This window comes from Microtus oregoni, unplaced genomic scaffold, assembly GCF_018167655.1.
Source record: "Microtus oregoni isolate MIOR12 unplaced genomic scaffold, Mior012 000004F_ref0000308, whole genome shotgun sequence".
NCBI classification, from domain to species: domain Eukaryota; kingdom Metazoa; phylum Chordata; class Mammalia; order Rodentia; family Cricetidae; genus Microtus; species Microtus oregoni.
The window spans coordinates 31,501,691-31,525,737 of record NW_024543063.1 but is presented as its reverse complement, the minus strand read 5'-3'; the positions used below and the strand labels follow the sequence as shown (position 1 = coordinate 31,525,737).

Genomic DNA, 24,047 nt, shown 5'->3' with positions numbered 1-24,047 from the left:
AGTCTACCCAGAAGAGAAGGGAAGAGAAGGTTTCGAAGGCCTCGCCCCCTTCACCGGGTCCTGTCTCCCTCCTCAATCCTTTTCTGTTCATCTTAACCTCAGTCCTTCCTCCCCTCCCACACAACTGTGCCACGGAAAATGGAAGAATTCCCATCACCTTACTCCAGCACTCGAAACCCAGGTTGGGCCAGGTGCTCTCCGTGGTTAGGCCACATACCTGGGGCCCTCTGCAGAGTCGGGAGTGACCCAGATGCCAAAGAGCAATTTCAGATAGGAGCGCATCTGGGAAATTATAAAGTTCCTAGCCATGCTCCAGCTTCTTCTGCAGGTTGAGGGGTTCACATAGTTCCCACACGCGGTCTGCTTGGAGCCCCTGTTCAGGCCATAGCCTCTGCAGATCTCCCCATTCACACCCATTTCCCTCTGCTCATGAGGAGTCTTGCTGTATCATGAGGCTCCCTTCCATGCCTCAAGGGCAGCGCAAAGCCTGGCCCTCGTGCTGGATTCTCTGTTTCAGGGGCCCTTAAACAAATAATTCTCTCTCTCTCTGGAGGTCAACACTGGAGCTCTGGGAGCCCTGGACCTTGGCCCATGGCACTGGCAGCTCTACATCTGCCCCAGCCTGGCACACGTGGCAGGAAGATGCTACTGCTCAGATGGTGTAGGTGGTTCCTGCCGCCTGGCACTGGTGACGATGAGATTGCTGGGGGCTGGGGCTGCTGATTGAAGGCGGGGGAGGGAGAGGAGGAGCGTGGCGGGAGAGATGACAGGTGGGAAGCGGATGGAGGACTTGGAAACAAAGCAAATTTGCAGTCGCCAGGAAATACATCCCAGCCACAGGTAGTCTGCGGAGGAGAGTCGGCTGCCTCCCAACTGGCACCTCAAGGGGCAGGCGGGGCCCCTCTCACAGCTGCCTCGCGAAGCTGGCAGCTGTGCTGCTGCACCATGTGTAAGGAGCCGGTCCCCAGGAGCACCCATGCCAAGCTGGTGTCAGCTGCGGGAACCCACAAATGTGGCACTTGAATATTTTTGCCCTGTAAGGCCTGGCGTTCGCAGCTTCATGGGGAAGGCATTCTGGCAGGACTGGGGTCTCAGCATGCCCATGCCAGGGTCTCCAACCCAAGTCAGTCCCACACAGCCCCTGCCTACCACATGGCCCTGTGGGTCTGCTTTGTTGCTCACACCTCAGAGGAGGCCGATGTGCTGTATGTACCAGAGTAAACAGAGTCAGGCCCTCAGTGGGTTCCTGGAATATGCCTGGAAACTTCTCCAAGCCCAGGCAACTGGACTGTGTAGAGGAAGCATAGATAATGTGGACAGAGTGGATGTGTGGAGGAACTGTAGACATGGACAGAGGCTGGGTGAGTGAGGTCTTTACATGGACAGTGGGCCATTTAGATAAAATATGGACTTGGACGGAAGGCCCATGAAGATGAGTCACGGGCATGGACAGAGGGCCTTGTGGGCTAGGCATGGATACAGACAAAGGAGCTAAAAAATGGGAATGTTCAGAGCAGGCAGCATGTCATGCTGTGTACTTCCCACTGACTGGCTTTAAAGCCCAGGGTCTGATTAGTTAGTTCAGTCTGCTGAAGCAGCTCACAGAACTACAGGGAATGTCTACTGGTTTATTTCAAGGGGAGTCAGGATAAGAAGGCCAGCTATACAAGACGGATAGGGGAGAGGCTGGCAGTGTCCCCCGTGCAGGAGCTCCAGACCCTACAGTTTGGGTATGCCGACCCTCAGGGTGTTCAGTTGCCCACAGGCGCCCCTCTCCTCTCTTGGGCTTTTATACAGACATCATAGTCTGAGCATGACAGAAGCTTGGACATGTGTGGAGGTGCACCTGGGCAGAGGGGGTGCTAATCTCTGTGGCCAGACGGAGATAGTCAGCAAGGTTTGTCTAGCTGGATGCTTCTTGGGGACTTGAGCTTCCGTGACCTGCTCAAGGAAGAGGAATTCTAATCTCTGATTTCTGTGATTTGGTAAAGAGGCGGCTCTGAGTCAGGGACCATAGACACACCCAAAATAGAGACATCTATCCAAGCTCCCATTGCTCAGCGCACTGACAAGTGTTTTAGGAGCCGCACACCAAAACCCGACACCAAAATCCTCAGCTTCCCGATGGTGTGAACAATTCGGTAGAGAATGGAGGTTACAGATAATGATTTCTTCCTAGACCAGCCACTCGAAGCAAGATGCTCCCTCAAGATGCTGAGGGGTGGCGATGAGCCACACCCCCGAGAGAGGATGGGTAACACTGCCGTGTCGTATAGCTAAGCCACCGTATTTTTAGGTTGTGTGCATTAAGTCTTCCTTGTTAAGACTTTTTTTTGGAGACAGGATTTATGTAGCCCATGATCTGGCCCCAAACTCGTGATCCTCCTGCTTCAGCCTCTCAAGTATTAGGAATACAAATGTCCTCCACCATGCTCAACATGTGGTGTGTGTGTGTATGTGATGTGTGTGTATGCGTGTGGTGTGTGTGTGTGTAATGAGTCATAGTGTCAAAGCCCTGTCTATAGTGCCATAGTGACTCTGAGCTCTCCAACAGACCTGATTCCCTCCAATCAGTGACTAGCCTCTTTAATTCTAGAACTCTTCCCTGACCCCCACAAACCCACAGCCTCCCCTCCTGTGCTCCTTCCAGACACCCTCCGCTGAGCACCTTGGCTTCTCCACCACTTGGCTTCTGACCTTGTCCTGGCATCCCTTTGCCAGGCATGATCTTCCTCCTGGCTCCCAGTGTCCCTAGACTGCTGGCCTTTCGGGAGCCAATCCAACCATAACTTTTCTTTTTTTTTCTTTATTTTTTTGTTGAAAAATTTTCTGCCTCCTCCCCCCTCCCATTTCCCTCCCCTTCCTCCCACTCCTCTCCCCCTCTCCCTACTCCTCTCCCCCTTCCCCCACTCCATTCCCCCTCCCTCTTGAGTCTGAAGAGCAGTCAGATTCCCTGCCCTGTGGGAAGTCCAAGGTCCTCCCCCACTCCATCCAGGTCCAGGAAGGTGAGCATCCGAACAGGCTAGGCTAACCATCACTTTTCACATACAGCCTTTCTTGAACCAGATCGTCTGAGCCCTTACTGCTCTGTGATAGAATCTTAGAGATGATTTGTAACAGAATGGTGCCTGTGTTCAGGGTTTGCTCTTCTGGGACTATATCCTACATGGGATTCTTTATTTGGCTGTTATAACACCTACTGGAAATGCCCTTCCCTATAGATGAGGATAGGAAGGTCCAAGAAGTTCATCTGCCAACACACACAACACCCATTGATGAAAGTCTTGCATTACTCTTCCCTTGCTGTGTTCACATTGCCTCAGAACTTCACGGCTTACAGTGTTAGGGATATGGCTCAGTTGGTAAAGCTCTTACCCAGCACGCAGGAAGCCCGGGGTTCAATCCCCAGCAGCCCATAAGCTGGGTCCGGTAGCACATGAAAGTTATTCCAGATCTTGAACAACAGAGACAGAAGGAGCAGGAGTTCAAGGTTGTCCTTCTCTTCAGCTACATAATGAGTTGGAGGGCAGCCTGGAATATATGAGACCGTGTCTCAAAAACCTTCATGGGTGAAAACAATAAATGTTATCCTTCACAATTATGCACACCAGGAGTCCAGGATAACAGTGGCCAGGCTTCCCTGGTTGTAGGTGGCTTTCAGATGCCACAGGTAGGGTGGGATTTGCTGACCAGCAGGCAGGCTCTTTATGGGGAAGTGTGCAGAAGCCTCTGTTTTTATGCCAGGCAGACCCTCCACCAGCTGTCCCTGAGTCTTCACTTCATGGAAGCTGGATTCCCTAGGCACATGATCAATCAAGAGGACAAGAAGGCTGCGGTGCCTTCCATTGCCTCCCTGGAAGTGCACAACCACCGTTTAGTGTCTAGCTATAGAGTCAGCTCAGCCCCATTCCAGGTAGGCTGGACCAGCCTGGGCACAGAAAGCCAGCGACAGGCGACACTGTCACAGCCTCTTCTCTGCCAGGTGTCCTCAGTGTTCCCAAGGCTGGGACTTACCAGGACATCAGTGCAGTCTTCCCCGGAACAGGCAACCGCAGCTCCCAGAGCCGCCTGCGGAAGGTAATGTGTTCACAGCTTGCGGAAGTTCCCCTCATGAGCAAACTCCTGCCAGTCAGATCTGTGTTGTGTTTCAGTCGAGTGAGAAGGTGTGACCCAGGCGCCCCCAGCAGCTTTTGCTCATTAAGCCGGAGGTGCAAAGGACTAAGGGGGCGGGAACTAAGGGGCGGGGCTGAGTCCCCTTCCAAGATGCTCCAGCTATGAGATGTTCTTTCTGGGACGGGCAGGTAAATGTATGCGGGGGACAGCAGGTGTCTGGAGTCTGAGGCATGTGCTATGGGGACATGGCTGAGGGCTGGTATCTGACCTCTGCTGAAGAATGTTCAGAGTCATCTTGGCCACCTGAACCCAAGGTGAAAAAAGAGGCTGCATCTTGAGTTGAGCTGAAACTGTCACGTGGAATGGCTCAGCCACCTCTTCAGGGGCAGGTGGGAATTGGCTTCCTGCCCAAGGCTGCAGGTGCTGCTGTCTGGCTCCTTCCATTTACCCTGCCTCTGTTGATAGCTTCCTGCCCCAACCACCACCGCGGGGAGCCAGGGGTGGAGATGCCAGGAGCGATGGGAGTTCACACTTCCAGCAGCAGTCAGAGCTTGGGTCCCTTGTGCTCACCGCTTCCTTTGGGGGGCGGGTGGCTGTGACATTCCCAACTTTTTCGTTTGCTAGGTTGAAGTGACCACTCCCTGTGCCAGGCCTTGTCTCTGCTGGTTCTTTTGAATTTCTCTCATGAGACCCCTGTTCTGTCTCTTCCACTTTCCCTTCCAGAAACCTCAAATCCTGTCTGCTGGACTCTGCAGCAGCCCCATCTAATCTTTTCACCCTCTGCTTTCCACCTCAGCCTTTGGTCCAGATAGTCCCTTGTTTCCAACCCTCCAGAGGAGAATCATGCTCGGGCCCTGCTCTTCCTAGCCCTCAGGCCTTCGGGGAGCTCTCTGTTGGAGAATCTTGGTCTTGTGGGACCTTTGTACTCAGCTCTGGTGACAGTAATAGGGGTTGCCTTGGAGTCGTCCTCACGTGGCCATCCCTGTTCTCTGCATATGTTTTTTTCGAGGATGTTAGCTTACATCGCTCATGTTAGCGGCCATCTGGCTAACCTCAAATGGTCATTCCTGACAGCTTGTGCTATGGTCACTGAAATGCTAATCGGAAGCTCAGGGTGGCATGGAGAGTGACCATGAAGACTCCCAAACCACCACCATCCTTGCCAGTGCCACTGTCCCGTTCAAACAAACAATGGGTCTCTTATTATTTTTGTTTAAATGTGTGTGTGTGTGTGTGTGTGTGCGCGCGCGCGCGCATGCGTGCGTCCACAAAAACAGGATCTCTCTGGAGCTAAAGTTACAGGTAGTTGTGAACTGCCTAGTATAAGTGCTTGGAATCAAACCTAGATCTTTTGGGAGAGGAATACATGCCCTTAACTGTTGAGCCATCTCTCCATCCCTTCTATCTCTTTTGTTTCACTTTTGAGACAATCTTATGTAGCCCAAGCTGGCTTCAAACTCTCTTTATAACCTTGAATTTCTAATCCTTTTGCTTCCACGCCCCAAATGCTGGGATTATAGGCATGCAGCACCATGTCTGGTTTATGCAGTGCTGGGGATCAGATCCAGGGTGTTATATAAGCTAACAATTGGGCCACTCCTACCCCAAATCCAGATTCTTGACAGTCGCCAAGGCCCAGGGGTTGCAGAAGCTGAGTCACATCTCCAGGTCATGTCTATATCTATGCTTTGGAAGTAGACATTTAAACACAGAAGTCCTGGGGCCTAGTGTAGTAATAGGAGCGGCGGGGCTGCATTCCCAGCACCCCGGCCGCCTGGCTAGCTTATGCCCCAAAATAATTACACGGACACTGTATTCTTTTAATCACTGCTTGGCCCTTTAGCTCTGGCCCTTACTGGCTAATTCTGATATCCCGATCAACCCATCTCTAATAATCTGTGAGCATTGGTCTTAGTGAGCACCGGTCTTACCGGGAAGATTCTAGCCTACGTCCATCCTGGGTCTGAGCTTCTTCGCGTGTGTCTGCCCGGGAGCTGAGCATGGCATCTCTTCTCCAGAGAGCAGAGCTGCCCGTCTCTGTCTGAGGTGTCTTACCTCACTTCCTCTTCCTCCCAGCATTCTGTTCTGTTTACTCCACCCACCTATGTTCTAAGCTATGAGCCCAAGCAGTTTGTTTATTACTTAACCAATGAAATCAACAGATTGATATATGACACTCCCACATCAGCCTAGGGTGTAAATTCCAATGTTAGACACTGTGGTTGATGCTGATGCTCTGTCCCTTCCTCTCTGTGATCTCCTTTACCAAAGAGGGAAAGAAAAGGAAACAGTGTTCATTAGAAACAATGTAACTTCAGAAGCCACCTGAATTGTGTATTTGGCTATTGTAAAGACACTGAGTGTTCCCCTCTGAAGCCCACATCCATACTGGGGTCTATACCATCCTTGTCCTAAACCAGTTCCCCACCAGGCAGTCTGTCTCAAGGTCTATGCTTAAAACTACGCTAAAACCCACCTTTAATCCCAGCACTCGGGAGGCAGAGGCAGGCGGATCTCTGGGAGTTCGAGGCCAGCCTGGTCTACAAGAGCTAGTTCCAGGACAGGAACCAAAAGCTACGGAGAAACCCTGTCTCGAAAAAAAAAAAAAAAAACTACGCTAAAACCACATCTTAATAACTCCAACTTCGCTTCACACTGACATCCTGAAGCCCAGAGTCAAGAATCCCCATTTTACTGACGTGGAGGTCTGGGAAGCTGCTCCGGCTACTGCAGGTGGTGGAACTGTGTCTCTAGCCTTGCTGCCACTGACGAATGGACTTAGCGTTTAGCTTTCAATATTTCCTTTACTGTACCCTAAAGCTGGCTGTGGTGGCACAGACCTGCGATCCCAATACTCAGGAGGCTGAGGCAGGGGAATTACCAGGAATGTGATGGCAGCCTATGCTATAGAGAAAACACCCTGCCACAGTTCCTGAGTACCTGTGAGGAGGGATTCTCACACAATGTGTCACACGGGTTTAAAAATCACCTTTAACACACAGACTCTCAGCTGCAAGCCAAGGATCCCCTTTTCAGGGACCAAGGGAGCCCATTTACATTCTACCCACAGCTCTATAGTGCCTCCTGTCACGGCAACCATGGTGCCTATTAAAACGAAAATTGAGGGCTGAGGATACAGCTCAGAGTTGTTGGGGTGCATGTGTGAATCCCCGGGCTTTATCCTCAGCGCTGCATAAGCCAGGTGTGGTGAGGCAGCCTATCATTAATCAGCACTCAAAGGGTAGAGGTAGGTCATCTTTGGCTACATAGTAAATTCAAAGCCAGTTTGGGTTACCTGAGACCCTCTCTTAAAAAAAAATAAATAAAAGTTAAAGCTGACCCAATGCAAGCAACATAGAACTTTTTCTATCAGGACAAAGGATCCAGAGGTCTGGAGACAGCCGTCAAGCACCTAAAAGCCGCTCTTTGGCAATCCTGCACAGGACTTAAGACCAGTCTTGGTCTGTGAATAAGCCGGAACGCTCGAGTCCGGAACCCATTACCGAGGCTATGCACACAGGGACAGATTAGATAAACGGACACATTTCGCCTGCGGACATTTTTAGGTGTAGGACTCTTTCCGGCCTGATCCACCCCTAGGATTTCTCAGGCCGGTGCCCCACCCCCAGTGACCCCCATCTGACCGCCGGTGAGCGCGTTGCAGGGGACAAGAAAGAGGGTGTCGAGGTGAGCTGGAGCTTTTCAGGGGTTAGTGGGAGCTGTTGGGCAGCTGTCTGTCTTCGCGCGCGAGAAACTTCTGCTGAATGTTAAACTCGTACCCATCTCCCAGTGCTGAAGTCCTAGCGGAGCGTCTCTCTGGTTTGTTTGCGTGGAGCACCGCGTGGGATGCAAGTTCAGGCCTGGCTCCGAAAGGCCGATGGGTTCCGAAAGCAGACTGTGGCGGCGTGGGCAGGGCAAGTGTGCCTGCGAGGAAGGGCTGCTGGACTTGGAGCGGGACCGGGAATTTCACTAAAAGAAGTTGTTTTGATTTTCGTCCTGGCAGGGAACTTGTTTGTGGCCACCACTAAGACTTGTGGAAGGCTCCAGATGTTGCTGCGGGAGCGCGGGTGAACCTGTGCTTTCCCTCGAGGGAGTAACTGTGAGAGCGTGAATGTCCTAAGTGTTTCCTCCAAGGCCAACGTGATTGTCGTGAAACAGGGCTGTTGTTCTTGGACTTGAGATAGATGGCTTCATTTTCTAAATGTAGGGACACGATCTCAGGTATCCAAGCTGGCCTTGAACTTACTATTTAGCCTAATAACCTTGAACTTCTGAACCTCCTGCCTCCACTATGACCATTTTAGGTGGTGCTGGGGAACAAGGCAAGCAGTTCCTAATACACTCCCAGCTCCTAGATGTCTTTTTTAAATGGTAGTTTATTATGTAGAGTGGATATGGTTTTAACATTTTTTTATTATTTGTGGATGCTACTTTAAAATATAGTTTTGACAGTTCCTGACCCACAGGTATCACGTGCATTCTTTGGTATCCCTGGACCTGAAGGGGTCAGAGGCCCATGCAATGTCAAATGCTCCCAATAGACAGACTTTGTTTTATTCTGAAGAACATGCTCTAACCGAATGAGCTAGTAGTTAGCTCAGCACTGACAGATGTATAAGCACTTGGGCCAGGCTCACGCCCGAAGACCAGAGCAGCTTTGGAGGCCGGAACTGGTCCCATTTCCATGTATGGGAGAGTGAGGCACTGCCTCAGAGGACATGGTAAAACGTACAAGAGTTAAAGGTGGCTCAACGGTGCCATCCCAGCCTGTGCACAGCTGTCCAGACAGGATTCGGGTTGCCCTTCACTCTGCCCTCCTCCCTGACTTACCACACCGGGGTCAGTGTATCCTCATGGCGGTCACCGTTCTTCCTGGTGTGGGTGTCTCCATGGGAACTATAACTAAGTCTGTTCCACGAGGAGTCCGACTTGACCCCTCCTGATGCTCAGTGTCTGTACATGGTAGGAATGCCACCAACCTTCAGGGCTCAGGACTTTGTCCCAGAGGGCAGTGCTGTTTTCTTCAGCTGTGCTGTAAGTAGAGTCCAGGCAGAGGTCCTGCAGCTGCATCACCAACTCTGCCTGCTCTGAATCTTGTGACCATGCCACTGTGTTGCTTATGCCTGGTTAGCCGTGTTGACCCAGTCCTACCACCTCGCAGTGTATGGTGGTGTCAAAAGTAGGGTAAACAGAGATTAGTGGAGACCAGCACCCTACTGAGCATGCATATTTGAGTGTCTGTGCGTGATGACCTTAGACTTTTTCTGAGGACCATTGGTTGGTTTCAGCTTAACCAGTCACCACGTGTGCGAGCATCTTTTTGCATCCCTAAGGTCATAGTGTCAATGCAACGTGGGGTAAAAAGGGTTTCAGCTATGTGTGCTACTGCTGAGAAGGCTTCTCTCTTATGACTCAAACTCATGGCCTCCCCAGGACTAGAGTATATCAGGACTGCTCTCCCAGGGCCTTGTATATTGTTCCTGTGTGCCATAGTCTCTCGGGGCAATTCTTGATCCGGAACCTAGCTTCCTGATGCAGGCGCGTTCCCACATCTGGGTGATGGGTAGGAACTACTTCCCGAGGGCTCAGCTCTCCTGGCACTTCAGGAGAGTTGTGCCATTTTGGAGGCTGTGGTGAAGCACTTGTGAAGCTCCTGGTGTCTCTCACACAGCAGGTCTTCTGTTTGAATTTCTCTGTTTTCTGTTCCCTTGTGCAGAGACAGTAGATGACTCCCAACTGTCTTGTCCTTCCCATTCATCCCCAGCATCCTGAGTCTTCTTATACTCTAACCCCCAGGAACCTGGCCACAAGTCTGTAATTCTGAAATCCCACACAGCAGGTCTTCTCTTTGAGTTTCTCTTGGTTTTTGGCATCTCCGACTGTAAAGCAAACGGAGGAGAATGTGTTGGAGTAAGAATGAAAGCACTGTAATTTACTTTACGCTCCCTGGCTTCTGGAAGGCCACATGGCTGATGCGTTCTTGGCTTCTCTTGCCTAGCCCCACTGTTTCCTTGAATTTGTCAGTTTCTTTGTAGAAGTAGAAACCCAGGGTGTGACAGACCAGGACCTCTGAGCCCCTGTGGAGCAGCGCCAAGCGCAGCCGTGGTACTTCACTGCCGTATGTAGACCTTGTGTGGTCTCCAGGAGTCAGTGTGTTAGGGAACAGACATTGTGCATGGAGCCGCAAACAGCCATGAACTAAACTTCTGCACAGAAGAGTGAGGTGGAGCTTTGCTGCTGTCTTGACCAGAGTGCCTGGCTCGAGGAGAAGTCAGCCAACCCCAGCAAGGGGGCAGGGAAACTTAGTCAAACCCAAAGATCTTGAGCACTGAACGAAATTTAGTTCTAGGAAGATTTATTGATGTAGAATTTGCTTGGCTAGATAACTATTAAAGTATCACAAATAGGCTGTACTTAAGAGAACAAAGCTGTCCTGACGTGGTGACAACACACCCTAATCCCTTTTATCCCAGCACTCTGGAGGCTGAGACAGAGGCAGGCAGGTCTCTGAGTCTGAGGCCAGCCTGGTCTATTGAGAGAGTTCCAGGACAGCCAGGGATACATAGTGAAACTTTGTCTAAACAAACAAACAAAAAGGCAAAGCTGCTTTTAGTACTGGCAGCAGGTAATGTTATGTTGGCTTGCCCCTGGCAAGTTAATGGAAGAGGAAAGTTGTCAGAGATGTGTCAGGGAGCTTGCTAGTTTCCACTAGACCTCATGAGGGAATTTCGCATGCGGTAATTCTGTGAGGTGTGGATGGAATGAAGGGAGGTAAGGCGAGAGATGGTCATTTTGCCTTTGTCCTAGGATAGTTCAGGGCTCCCAGCTTTCACCCCAAAGAATGACAGCTGTTGTGTCTGTGGGGGAAGGTTAGACACATGGCCTGGGATGGGGCAGAGGTCCCCTCAGCCGGTGTCTTTATTGACCTCTAGCACTGAGTGATATCTAACACCCCAGTATTTAGTGCCTCTGTAACAACAGGTTAGCAGTACCTTCAGCTCAGCAGAACCTCTGCACGGAGCCACTCCCTCTAGCTCAGAGTCCTCCAAAGCAGGTGTGCCTTCAGCTGAGCAGAACCTCTGCACGGAGCCACTCCCTCTAGCTCAGAGTCCTCCAAAGCAGGTGTGCCTTCAGCTGAGCAGAACCTCTGCACGGAGCCACTCCCTCTAGCTCAGAGTCCTCCAAAGCAGGTGTGGCCTCTTGTCTCACAGCAGTGGTTGGGGGAGACTGCTCTAGTGAAAGCCAAAGTGATTGCGGGGTAGGTGTGGCAGCCGGGGGGGGGGGCTTAGTGGAGAGTGGTGTGTTCTAACTGCTGGAGGCCAGATGGACTGGGGGTGGGGGCTGTCTTCTCACTGTGAGAGGCCTGGGCAGGGGCGACGTATGACGTGAGGGTTATAACCAGAGGAATTTATGTTGCTAGCTAGCACTGGGAAGCAGATCCAGAATATTGGGTGGCCTCTGGACCCACTAGATGCCTTATGCAGAGCCAGTGTGGAGGGCGATGGCCCCTATGTTGTTCTGGAGTGGACTTCAGGGTCCACAGAGCTGATACCCAGTGGAGCATCCCGGTAGGACTAAGCAGTGACATCTCCTCCCTCTCCCTGAGCACTCTTCCTCCGCTTGTTCCAGCTATAATTTAGGAGTTGTGTTTGAGAAGACAGATTGAAGAGTTATCTTTCCGCTGTTAGGAGGAGAAAAAAAAACAAACAAACTGGTGCTTCCTGCCTGGTGACCTTGCCTGCCTGACGGCCTTTCTGGGTCGCAGTTCCTGAACGGCTATCCTTTCGGATTGCCAGAGAGAAGCAGCTCTGTGTCCTCCCTGAGAAGATTGTGTCTCAGATGTGTCCTGGGAGCGGCAAGGGCGTGTGCCAGGCTTTTTCTTTTGGGCCGCCAACCAGCTCTCAAATTGGGACTGGAGACTTATTAGATGAATACTTGGCCTTATCTTAGCCCTTCTTTATGTTTCTCTTCTTCTGCATTTTGCCTCGGGAATTTTTACCTTTCCTTTCTCCCTCCCTCCCTCTCTCCTCCCCGCCTCTTTTCTTTTCTTTCCTGCTTCTTGTGTCCAGCTGCCTGGTTTCTGTCTGTGTGCGTGTCCCTCTCTTTCTCTGTTACTTTCTTCTCTCTCCAGCCTAGATTTCTCTTACTACTTATTCTCTCTGCCTGCCAGCCACACCTGTCCCTCTCCTGCCTAGTTATTGGCTGTTCACCTTTTTTTTGGCGGGGGGGGGGGTGGTGGTGGTTTTTCGAGACAGGGTTTCTCTGTGTTGTTTTGGAGCCTGTCCTGGAACTAGCTCTTGTAGACCTGGTTGACCTCAAACTCACAAACATCTGCCTGTCTCTGCCTCCCGAGTGCTGGGATTAAAGGTGTGTGCTGCCACAGCCCAGCTCAGTCAGCTTTTTGTTTTGTTTTGTTTTGTTTTTCGAGACAGGGTTTCTCTGTGGTTTTGGAGCCTGTCCTGGAACTAGCTCTTGTAGACCAGGCTGGTCTCGAACTCACAGAGATCTGCCTGTCTCTGCCTCCCGAGTGCTGGGATTAAAGGTGTGTGCTGCCACAGCTCAGCTCGGTCAGCTTTTTAATAGATCAATTAGGTGCCTTAGGCAGACAAGGTGAAACAGCAACACATCTTTACATAACTAAACAAGTGCAGCAGAACCGTTACACAGTTAAAGTGATATTTCTCAGCTAAGCAAATGTAACACACGTTTGCATAGTTAAGTATTCCACAAGGATGACTTTTGAGTCCCTGTGATGCCTGCTTCTACTGACTAGTGATTTTCCAGGCTCAGAATCCCAAAATCTATTACTCAGGATCTACCTTAAGTGCATGTATATTTGGGTTTCCTAACTTAAAATTGTTTGGGAATTTTGCATGTTTTTGAAATCTTTAAAGAAGCTGATTAAAAAGCTTTATACTAGACACTTTCTAAAGATGTTTGATTGAAAGTGTTGACCCCTCTCTCTGTTTAGGGGTGCTATGTTAACAGTGTCTGCAGCACAAGGCGGTGGTGGCGCACATGTTTAATCTCAGCACTTGGGAGGCAGAGGCAGGTGGATCTCAGTAAGCTCAAGGCCAGCCTGGTCTACAAATGAGTTCAGGACGGTCAGGACTGTTACATAGAGAAACCCTGTCTCGAAAAACAAACAAAACAAAACAAAACAGAGTGTCTGCAGTCTTTTAGGGTGTTTGGAGGGTGTATTTTAAACCTCGCTGGGAGCAAGACTTGGTGAACCAGGCACACACTCACACGTACTCTCATCCTCCCAGCCCGGCCAGAGGTGTTTGGTGCGATGCCACCCTACTCGACACTGCCCTTTAGGCGTCTCATCTGGTCCTTGGCCTCCAGTCGGCTGGTTCCCAGAAGACACAGCGGACGTAGCCTCCTACATACAGCTCCAGAAGCCCGCACAGATGGGATTACCCCCGTGTTCATCCGCGCCCTGGCCTTTGGGGACAGGATTGCCCTTATCGACAAACATGGCCGTCACACCTACAGGGAGCTTTATGACCGCAGCCTTTGCCTGGCCCAGGAGATCTGCAGGCTTCGGGGTTGTAAGGTTGGGGACCTCCAGGAGGAGAGGGTTTCCTTCCTGTGCTCCAATGATGTCTCCTATGTTGTAGCTCAGTGGGCCTCCTGGATGAGTGGCGGCATTGCCGTCCCGCTCTACTGGAAGCACCCTGCGGCCCAGCTGGAGTATTTCATCCAGGACTCCCGGAGCTCTGTGGTCGTGGTGGGCCAGGAGTACTTGGAGCGCCTAAGTCCAGTGGCCCAGAGGCTGGGAGTCCCTCTTCTGCCTCTCACGCCTGCCGTCTACCGTGGAACAGTGGAGCAGCCCCTAGAGCAGCCGGTTCAAGAGAGGGAATGGCGTGACCGGGGTGCTATGATCTTCTACACCAGTGGGACCACGGGGAGGCCCAAGGGTGCACTGAGCACCCACCGTAACTTAGCAGCTGTGGTGAGTGTTGGGTGCGCTCCAGATGCCTCTGTCTCCTCCCCTCTCCCTCTCCCAGCCTCACTTACATCATCACTGAGTAGGGTCCTGCTGTGCTTCGCTGAACGACAAGATCGCATAGTTGGGCTGTCATTAGGTTGGGATTTGTAAGAGCAGCTTCTATGTCGACTCCTGCCTTGTGCGTTGCCTTTGTATTCAGCCACTCCCAGAACCACCTTGGCAAAACTCAGCAGTCCCTCACTCTGTGTCTGACTTACTCAGCTCACGTTCTAAAAACCATGTGTATGTGCAGTGAAGTCTCCTGTACAATAGGAACAGTAAAGTAACATGAAAGCCGACACACAGAGGAAGGCAGCAAGTGAGCCCCCAGGTTCCTTGGCGCATGGCATGTGGTTCCAGCCACCACACACAGATGTGATAGGGCCTGTGCAGCATCCTTCCTGGAGGGGACACTCAGCTTAGAGCCCTTCTTCTTCCCTAGTAAAGACACAGGCTGTGATGGAGCCAGTATCCTCACACTGATGGTCCAGGGCGCACAAAGGAGCCTTGCCCAATGACTTCTCAGTGAGAGCTGAGAATATGCCTGGGAATCTGCCTCGGGTCTCCTGTCACAGCTGAGCGGGTGACCGTGGTGCAGGGACCACAGACGGCTCAGCACAGGTAGGCAGCTATGCTAGCCTGCGGGTTCAGACTTGAACTCTGCTGCAGTCTGTCCTTTGCGGGGACCATGCTGTGGGCAGCAGTGCCAAAATCCCGCCTCTGCCTCCCACAGTGTTTGCAGAGCCTGTTCCTGGGCTTTCTAAGGTCTTTGCTGTCCCCAGTTTACGTGTTTGTGCTACCCTTTTCCCAATAAGTGGGAGAACCCAGTTACTTCCCTTCTTCAGGAGCAAAGAACATCTTTATTCTCCCTTCGCTTTCTCAGGATCCCCTGGACCACTTGTCTGCCAGTCATGCCCACACTCCCTCAATCCCTGTTCTTAGGCAGTGCTGTTTCTCACAGGTGACTGGGCTGGTCAACGCGTGGGCGTGGACAAAGAATGACGTGATCCTTCATGTCCTCCCGCTGCACCATGTCCACGGTGTGGTCAACAAGCTGCTCTGTCCACTCTGGGTAGGAGCCACCTGTGTGATGCTGCCTGAGTTCAGTGCTCAGCAGGTAAGGCAGGACCCACGGTTCTCGGCGACCCAGTGAATTTCTGTGTGCGCTGTGATCAGTGCAGACTGGAGGGTTAAAGCAGCGTATATTTATTCTCCTAGGTACCTAGTGTACTGGAGGACAGTGTCTAGAATGAGTCTGGTAGAGCCAAAAGCAAGGTTCCATCTGAAGGTTCCATAGAGGTCTCTCCATCTTGCTTTTTTTAAATGGCTTCTAGAGGCACCTGCTCGGCTTGTGGCTGCATCTCCCCATTCAATGCAGCCAACTTGAGCTGTCATCTCTCTTTCGCATCCTCTAATGTGCATGTAAATCAGAATAATTTCCCTGTGGCTAGACCCACAACTTGATCCCCTCTCCAATCGGGGAGCAGGACATGAGGAGCAGCCTGTCCTCTGCCACATCTTCTCCAGTTCCCACAAAGGACCCCCTGCTGGGGAACCCACAGGAGTCCCTGGTGTCCCTTCTCCTGCAGCAGTCGATGTTGGTCCTGTGCAGGGGAGATGACAGTGGGGCCAGCGTCACTGAGCTGTGGCATCACTGCCCAGGGCAGTGTCTCCAGAGCAGCAGCTCAAGGACACTGCTGCGTTAGAGCAGGCTGAGCTCACACTGTCACTCCCACTTGGAACTGGAAGGAGCAGGTCTCGCACCTGTGTTCTTTCCATCTGTTTGACTCTTGGGACCTCTGCTCAGTCACTGCAAGGTGAAGATTGTTAGGAATTGGAGGGTTCTGTAAGGAATTGCCTTTTTGACAATCTGGAATTTTTAATTTATGAGCCAGACTCTGCCCTTGCCTGTGATGACAGCATGGTACTGTTCAGTCTTGTCCTGCATGCCTCATACTGATCGTATTGAAATAAAAATGTAACTGGTGAGAAATTTAAGTGCTTTTATACAAAATATTACTAGAAATTTATTATGGGGTAAAATGCAAAGTTCACATGAAGCTTTCTGGATAGGACTACAGCCCACCTCCTGCCTGTGTTGAGCACTGTCCAGAGTCTAAAGGCTGCCCCATGAGGCTACAGCATCCGTCATTAGGAGAGACCTGCAGTGGAGGCAGGAGGCAGCGTGTGGCTGGCAGCTGTGCTGTCCTCTACTGAGTGCTGTGTCCTGTCTCCCTCTAGGTTTGGGAAAAGTTTTTGAGCACAGAAACTCCACGGATTAATGTATTTATGGCAGTGCCCACGATCTACAGCAAACTGCTGGACTACTACGACAAGCACTTCACACAGCCCCACGTCCAGGATTTCGTGCGTGCAGTTTGTAAAGAAAAGATTAGGTGAGTGGATGGGGCCCATTGGCAGTCAGCAGGCAGCCTCATGCTTAGTGTGTGATGGCTCTGTACATCTGGTAGTGTACGTCTGTGTTCTGTCCTCTGCTGGGTCCCCCCCCCCGTCATCTACGCCCACATGTCTGTCTAACACCCCCCCCATCATCTATGCCCACATGTCTGTTTACCCCCCCAGTCATCTACGCGCACGTGTCTGTCTACCCCTGGCACCTCTGCCTCTCATGTCTCTCTGCTTCTCTGCTGGAAGAAGGCTGAGAACTGGAGCAGCCTCCTCCCTGGTCCACTCTGGCTTGGCTCTGAGACTCCCCTCCAGTCTCCTCCCCTGGCTTCTGGACAGGAACTTCTCATGGCCATGAGCTGAGTGAAGTCTGTTACCTGTTCAGTGGCATGAACTTTGCCTTCTCTCTCCTGTGAGCCTATGGATATAATTTTCTTTCCCAACTTTATGTTGAAAAGTGATTTGCTAACTACAAGTGATCATAATGTTGTTATGGAATATTGCTTTATGTAAAGGTGTGTTGCTTTTGTTATTCTGCATTTGTTTAATTATGTAAAGATGAATTGTTGTTTCACCTTGCCTGCCTAAGGCATCTGATTGGTCTAATAAAAAGCTGAATGGCCAATAGCTAGGCAGTAGAGGGATAGGCAGGGCTGGCAGACAGAGAGGATAAGTAGGAGGAGGAATCTAGGAGAGAAGAAGTGGGGGAGGAAGGGAGGAGGTAGGACAGGACACTCAGGGCCAGCCAGAGATAGAGCAAGCAGTGAAAGTAGGACACAGGTAAGGAAAGGAAGGTAAAAACCCTGAGGCAAAATGTAGATGAAGAGAAACAGATTGGTTTAAGTTATAAGAGCTGGTGGGACAAGCCTAAGATAAGGCTGAGAGTCCATGGCATGATTTCGTAGCTGGTTGGTGGCCCAAAAGAAAGCCTACTACATAGTGTGGCTTACTTGAACATCACACACAGACCTGATCCATGTTCCCAGCAGGGGTGGATAGGGTGCTTCACCTCTTCTGCCAGAGGAACAGGGGTGTGGCACTTGGGAAGGGGCTGAAGCTGGATGAGAGTTGCAGGGACAGCTTTGATTTAAAACTCCAGGCATGACCTGTGTGGCTGCCCAGCAGCCAGCTCTGTATGCCACACATCCGGGCTCAGGAAGCAGTGCCTTATGTCCCTGAGAGACTTCCGGATTATCCGAGACAAATGCAATAGCATTACATTTTTGCTGCCTACCATTCTTATGCTCCCTTTCCAAAAACATGCTTTGAGGAAATGAGGGCCCTGTTTCGGATGGAGCTGCTGCCTCTCTGAGCCCCTACTCAGGCCTGTCTCTGAAGCACTCTGGGGTAACCAGTGCTCAGGAGCCAGAGCTAGGGAAAGATCAGTAGATCCCACCAAACCCACAGAACCATGGGCACAGTTGCCGTCTCTGAAATACAGAACCCTCAGCAGACTGCTGGTCTCTTGTTGGCCATACATCTCTAGAGGAGAATAGGACTGGTTCCCACCTCACTTTAGATGACACCTTCCATGGGATTGTGGCAGAAAGCACCGTAGGGACGCTTGAGCACTCCCTCTATCACTGCCATCGCCGCCTCCAGTTGCCCGTCCTTCTGTCTGTCCTCCAGCTTCGGCAGCGTCTGCCTCCTCCTGCAGGTGTGTGGCCTTTCCCCCATCACCACCGTCCCGTCGTGGCCACTGTTTTTAGGACTGTTGGTGATCAGCATCGTACTTTTGGTGCCACCGAAGATGCTGCTTTAGCTAACATCCCTTTGAAAGAACAGCTTACATTTACATAAACATACTGGAAAAAAAAAGCTTTTTAGAAAGCCAGTTTTAGCCCCAGCTCACTTTGATCATGAATGTTCAATTTAAAGATGGAAGTGTGCCTGTGAGCGGCCCCCAGCAGAGCTAAGTAAGCCCCTGTGGTTGTGCTGCCTAGGCTCATGGTGTCAGGCTCGGCTGCCCTGCCTGTCCCCCTGCTGGAGAAGTGGAAGAGCGCCACGGGCCACACACTACTGGAGCGCTATGGCATGACGGAGATTGGCATGGCCTTATCCAACCCCCTGACGGAGGCTCGCTTGCCAGGTACCGCTGCCCCACAGCTGTTCCCCTTCCATTTCTTGTGCCCTACATGCGGCTCCTGGTCTACTTGCACTTAGATAAGAGGGACACAGGACACTGCCCTCTGCATCAGATTACAGGGCCAGAAGTACCTTCTCAAGGTGACAGCCTCCCTCTCCCCTTGTCCCTTTTCTACCAGCGGGGTGCTTCGTTCCAGCCCCGTTAGATCATTTGGGGAAGACCACAACCCGAAGCTTGAGTGGATGGCAAGTGCTCTGGAAAGAGCCCAACCTCAGGGCACAGTCCCTGGCCTGCCAATACCTTCTCCACCCTCAGGCAGGAGCTACAGTCCTGAATTCCCGTCCTGGGGCTTTGCTTTTCAGTGCAGCTCATTCCCCTCTCAGTGCCCCAAACATAGAGCTGCCCCTCCTGGGAACCTAGCAATCATCCTGAAACATCTGGCTTCCTTCTGGCCTGAGCTGTGGTGGTGTTGTGAGCACCATGTCCAGGTTTTCTCCGTGAGCCTGTGTCACACAGTACATACTTGGGCATGGGCTTATGGGTTTTTAAATTGCTGCCATGTGACCGGTGCTATCAGTGTTTTCCATGTTCGTTATTTCCACCCTCGTGAGTCCTGAAGCCAGGTGACTCCAGCACTAACCTCAAAGGCATCCTGTTTCTGTGCCTTCTTCTGTGGATCAGGGGGATGCTGAACCCATGTTTGAGGGAGCATTGGGAAGTGGGCAGAGGTCTCTGGCCAGGCAGGAAATGGTAGGGGCCCAGGGCTGAAGTAGGCATGGCTATGCTAGGCAAGAGTCAGAGGCACTGGTGGCATCTGAAGTAAAATGGCCTGACTGCTGTGGGGAGAACAGTCTGCGGGGCACCCAGACGGCAGGCCCTCCTGTGGGTACCCAGACGGCAGGCCCTCCTGTGGGTACCCAGACGGCAGGCCCTCCTGTGGGTACCAAGACGGCAGGCCCTCCTGTGGGTACCCAGACGGCAGGCCCTCATGTGGGTACCCAGACGGCAGGCCCTCCTGTGGGTACCCAGACGGCAGGCCCTCCTGTGGGTACCAAGACGGCAGGCCCTCCTGTGGGTACCCAGACGGCAGGCCCTCCTGTGGGTACCAAGACGGCAGGCCCTCCTGTGGGTACCCAGACAGACGGCCCTCCTGTGGGTACCCAGACGGCAGGCCCTCAGGTGGGTACCCAGATGGACAGATGGCCCTCCTGTGGGTACCCAGACAGCAGGCCCTCATGTGGGTACCCAGACGGCAGGCCCTCATGTGGGTACCCAGACGGCAGGTCCTCATGTGGGTACCCAGACAGACGGCCCTCCTGTGGGTACCCAGACGGCAGGCCTCCTGTGGGTACCCAGACAGACGGCCCTCCTGTGGGTACCCAGATGGCAGGCCCTCAGGTGGGTACCCAGATGGACAGATGGCCCTCCTGTGGGTACCCAGATGGCAGGCCCTCAGGTGGGTACCCAGATGGACAGATGGCCCTCCTGTGGGTACCCAGATGGCAGGCCCTCATGTGGGTACCCAGATGGACGGCAGGCCCTCCTGTGGGTACCCAGACGGCAGGCCCTCCTGTGGGTACCCAGACGGCAGGCCCTCATGTGGGTACCCAGACGGCAGGCCCTCCTGTGGGTACCCAGACAGATGGCCCTCCTGTGGGTACCCAGACGGCAGGCCCTCCTGTGGGTACCCAGACAGACGGCCCTCCTGTGGGTACCCAGACGGCAGGCCCTCCTGTGGGTACCCAGACGGCAGGCCCTCATGTGGGTACCCAGATGGCAGGCCCTCCTGTGGGTACCCAGACGGGCAGCAGACCCTCATGTGGGTACCCAGACGGCAGGCCCTCCTGTGGGTACCAAGACGGCAGGCCCTCCTGTGGGTACCCAGACGGCAGGCCCTCCTGTGGGTACCAAGACGGCAGGCCCTCCTGTGGGTACCCAGACAGACGGCCCTCCTGTGGGTACCCAGACGGCAGGCCCTCAGGTGGGTACCCAGATGGACAGATGGCCCTCCTGTGGGTACCCAGACGGCAGGCCCTCATGTGGGTACCCAGACGGCAGGCCCTCATGTGGGTACCCAGACGGCAGGTCCTCATGTGGGTACCCAGACAGACGGCCCTCCTGTGGGTACCCAGACGGCAGGCCTCCTGTGGGTACCCAGACAGACGGCCCTCAGGTGGGTACCCAGATGGACAGATGGCCCTCCTGTGGGTACCCAGATGGCAGGCCCTCAGGTGGGTACCCAGATGGACAGATGGCCCTCCTGTGGGTACCCAGATGGCAGGCCCTCATGTGGGTACCCAGATGGACGGCAGGCCCTCCTGTGGGTACCCAGACGGCAGGCCCTCCTGTGGGTACCCAGACGGCAGGCCCTCATGTGGGTACCCAGACGGCAGGCCCTCCTGTGGGTACCCAGACAGATGGCCCTCCTGTGGGTACCCAGACGGCAGGCCCTCCTGTGGGTACCCAGACAGACGGCCCTCCTGTGGGTACCCAGACGGCAGGCCCTCCTGTGGGTACCCAGACGGCAGGCCCTCATGTGGGTACCCAGATGGCAGGCCCTCCTGTGGGTACCCAGACGGGCAGCAGACCCTCATGTGGGTACCCAGATGGCAGGCCCTCCTGTGGGTACCCAGACGGCAGGCCCTCATGTGGGTACCCAGACGGACGGCAGACCCTCATGTGGGTACCCAGATGGCAGGCCCTCATGTGGGTACCCAGACTGACGGCAGACCCTCATGTGGGTACCCAGACGGACGGCCCTCCTGTGGGTACCCAGACGGCAGGCCCTCAGGTGGGTACCCAGATGGACGGCAGGCCCTCAGGTGGGTACCCAGACGGACAGCCCTCCTGTGGGTACCCAGACGGCAGGCCCTCCTGTGGGAGCTGGCTCAGCAGAGTTTAGGGTTGGGCTTCATGGACAGTAGGAATTAGTGAGGATCAAACCCTGGATGCCACTGTCAGCACCCTGGCCATTCAACTAGCCTGCCTTGTGCCTGCAATGACCATCACATACCAGTCCCCAAGTGTGGGGACTTCTGGACACGTCCTGCCAGCTGGGTTCTGTCTCACCTTGCAGGAGGAAGTATAATTCCAACCAGTGGGGCAGCCCAGTATACAGAGCAAACAAACCATAGGTGCCTAACTATGAACCCTACCTGCTTCCCCCTCAGCCCTTTCTGGAGCACACAGTTCCTGCACACACCAGCTGGCTGGCCCGCTCTCCTTGGCCAGGCAGGACTAGTGTTGCAAGGCCATGTGACCAGCAGTGAGTGTCTGGTTGTGCGCCAGTGAGGTGTGAGCAGGCCCTTGGCTGGATGCTGACATGCACAGTGTGCACGCTACCCACGTCTCTCCTTGCAGGCAAAGAGCACGGAATCCACTCCTGACAGTGATCCCAGTGTCCCAGACCCAAGAGTACAGCTATCTAATCCCCACCTTCCCATTTTTTACAGGTTCAGTGGGGACCCCAATGCCAGGAGTGGAAGTACGCATTGTCTCAGAAAACCCGCAGAAGGATTCTCCCTACATCATCCATGCAGAGGGAAATGAGAGGGAGACAAAGGTGAGGTCATCTCCACCGCGCTGCGGGGAGCCTGGGGCAGTAGAGAAGCTGAAGGATGTGCCTGGGGTTATACGCTAAGGTCTCTGGGCTGGCAGTGAGGGTCTTCCAGTACCCTCCAGTCCAGCATGAGGGAGCTCCCAATTGCTGATTCCAGCTCCTCCCCTGGGGGACATTGGAGGGGTCATATAGTTTACTAAGGAGAAGCTTGGGCCAGCACAGTAGTAACCCTCGCAGACTGGGCCTGTGGAAATGTTGAGCTATCGTGTGCTGGTGCCATCCGGAGCCCTGAGTGCTCAAGTAGTGCTTCAGCCGCAGGAAGATGGCTCTCAGCTTCATACGTGACTCTGAAGTATGCACAAGAGGAGAATGCTGTCTTCTTTCATTGAGGATTTTGAGAGCTAAGAAGGGGGGGGGGGGGGATACGGGCTTCAGAGATAGCTCAGTGGTTAAGAGCACTGGCTCTTCTTCCAGAGGACCTCGGTTCAATTCCCAGCATCCACATGGCAGCTCACACCTGTCTGTAACTCCAGTTCCAGGGGATACAACACCCTCACACAGACATATATGCCAACAAAATGCCAATGCATATAAAATAAGAATAAATCTTTTTTTAAAAAAGAAGACCAAAGTATTGGTGAGTGCAAAGAACCTCAGTTGTAGAGAAGTTCAGGATGCATAGAAAATGGAATTTTGAACTGGAAGGAGCCTCCCAGAGCCTGGCTGGTGTGATGTGCTGATGCTGTTACCCTGGGGAGGGTGAAAGGGCCGGGAGGCTTGTGTCCCCTTGAGTCAGTTCCTTCCCCATGCTGAAGTCTTGCCTGGCGGCCTCTCAGCATTCCCTGGAGTTCACCGCTACAGAGGGAGCCGTCAAGGTCTTTGTGGGCCTGCCTTACTGCCCTTAGCCTTCTCCAAGGGGAAATGGTTGCTGCTGCTCCTGAGAGCCAGCAAGAGGGACATGTGGCTCTGAGCTTAAGTCTGTGAAAAGCCAGTGATGTCATGAAATGTTCTGTTGTCCCAGGAATGCTTCTTACCCCTTCCCTAGTGGGTGGGGGTCCGTGGTCTCTTGCCTGCCCTAGAGTTCCTTGGTGCCTCTCTGGACTCGTCCTTCTGTGGTCAGCCTTCTCTGAAGATCCCCCTCTTCTTCTACCTGACTGGCTCTTTCGTCTCCCCTGCCCACAGGCCTCCCCAAGCTGGCCCAAGATCCCCCTTACCCGGCCCTGCCTCTTCCACTCTGCATGTTGAAATGTCTGTAGTCACCTAACTTCCCTGGAGCTTGGGCCTGTGCCTTGTGCACCCCGCCCTCCACTCAGATAATGCACACTCAGGCCACCTGCCTGCCCAGGCTCGAGCAGTCCCAGGCCTCTGTGCCTGGATGGATTCTGGCAGGGAGGGTGGACAGAAGGCTGACAGCTTGACAGGAGCTCTTCTTGCTCAGGTGTCCTTAAACGGTGGGCCTGGGGGACACCTGCCCCTCAGAAGAAGGCAGAGTCGTTGTCTAGGGCAGGGTAGGTGGGGGCAGGACGGCTGTCTGAGGTTGAGATATAGCTGCTTAGCACCTGCACAGCAAACTGCTGCTCCCCTGACCACGTTTGTTCAGCTGATCCCGTCTGCAGAGAGCTTTCCTGAGAAACACACTTGAAAGTGAGAGGCTCGGCAGCCAGCTTGGGCTCCAGGGATGTGGGTGGCTCAGTCAGACTCAGCAGTTAGAGGGGTGCATGCCAGAGTAAGGCTAGTGTGGGGCTAAGGCTCCAGCAGCTGCTCGGTAGTCTGTTCTGCTCAGCCCCAGAGCCGGCTTGAACCCTTACTCCCTAAAGATCACGAGCCAGAGGCCTGTCCCTGGGCTGAGAGTCTGAGATTCCACCAGACGGCAGGCAAAGCGGGTGCTG

General features: G+C 53.2%; 1 protein-coding gene across 2 annotated transcripts in view; it reads left to right on the top strand.

The window, feature by feature from the left end:
* Positions 1-7,684: 7,684 nt before the first annotated feature.
* Acsf3 (acyl-CoA synthetase family member 3) overlaps positions 7,685-24,047 on the top strand; it is a 38,702-nt gene continuing 22,339 nt past the window's right edge. Inside the window, exons 1-6 of one of the 2 annotated variants that reach the window (XM_041649425.1) lie at positions 7,685-7,800; positions 13,383-14,071; positions 15,069-15,224; positions 16,349-16,503; positions 18,457-18,602; positions 22,052-22,161. In XM_041649425.1, the coding sequence (XP_041505359.1) occupies positions 13,406-14,071; positions 15,069-15,224; positions 16,349-16,503; positions 18,457-18,602; positions 22,052-22,161 (1,233 nt within the window). In that variant the 5' untranslated portion in view covers positions 7,685-7,800; positions 13,383-13,405. Of the gene's footprint in view, positions 7,801-11,308; positions 11,372-13,382; positions 14,072-15,068; positions 15,225-16,348; positions 16,504-18,456; positions 18,603-22,051; positions 22,162-24,047 lie in introns of those variants that run through there. The other variant, XM_041649426.1, reaches the window with a different exon arrangement.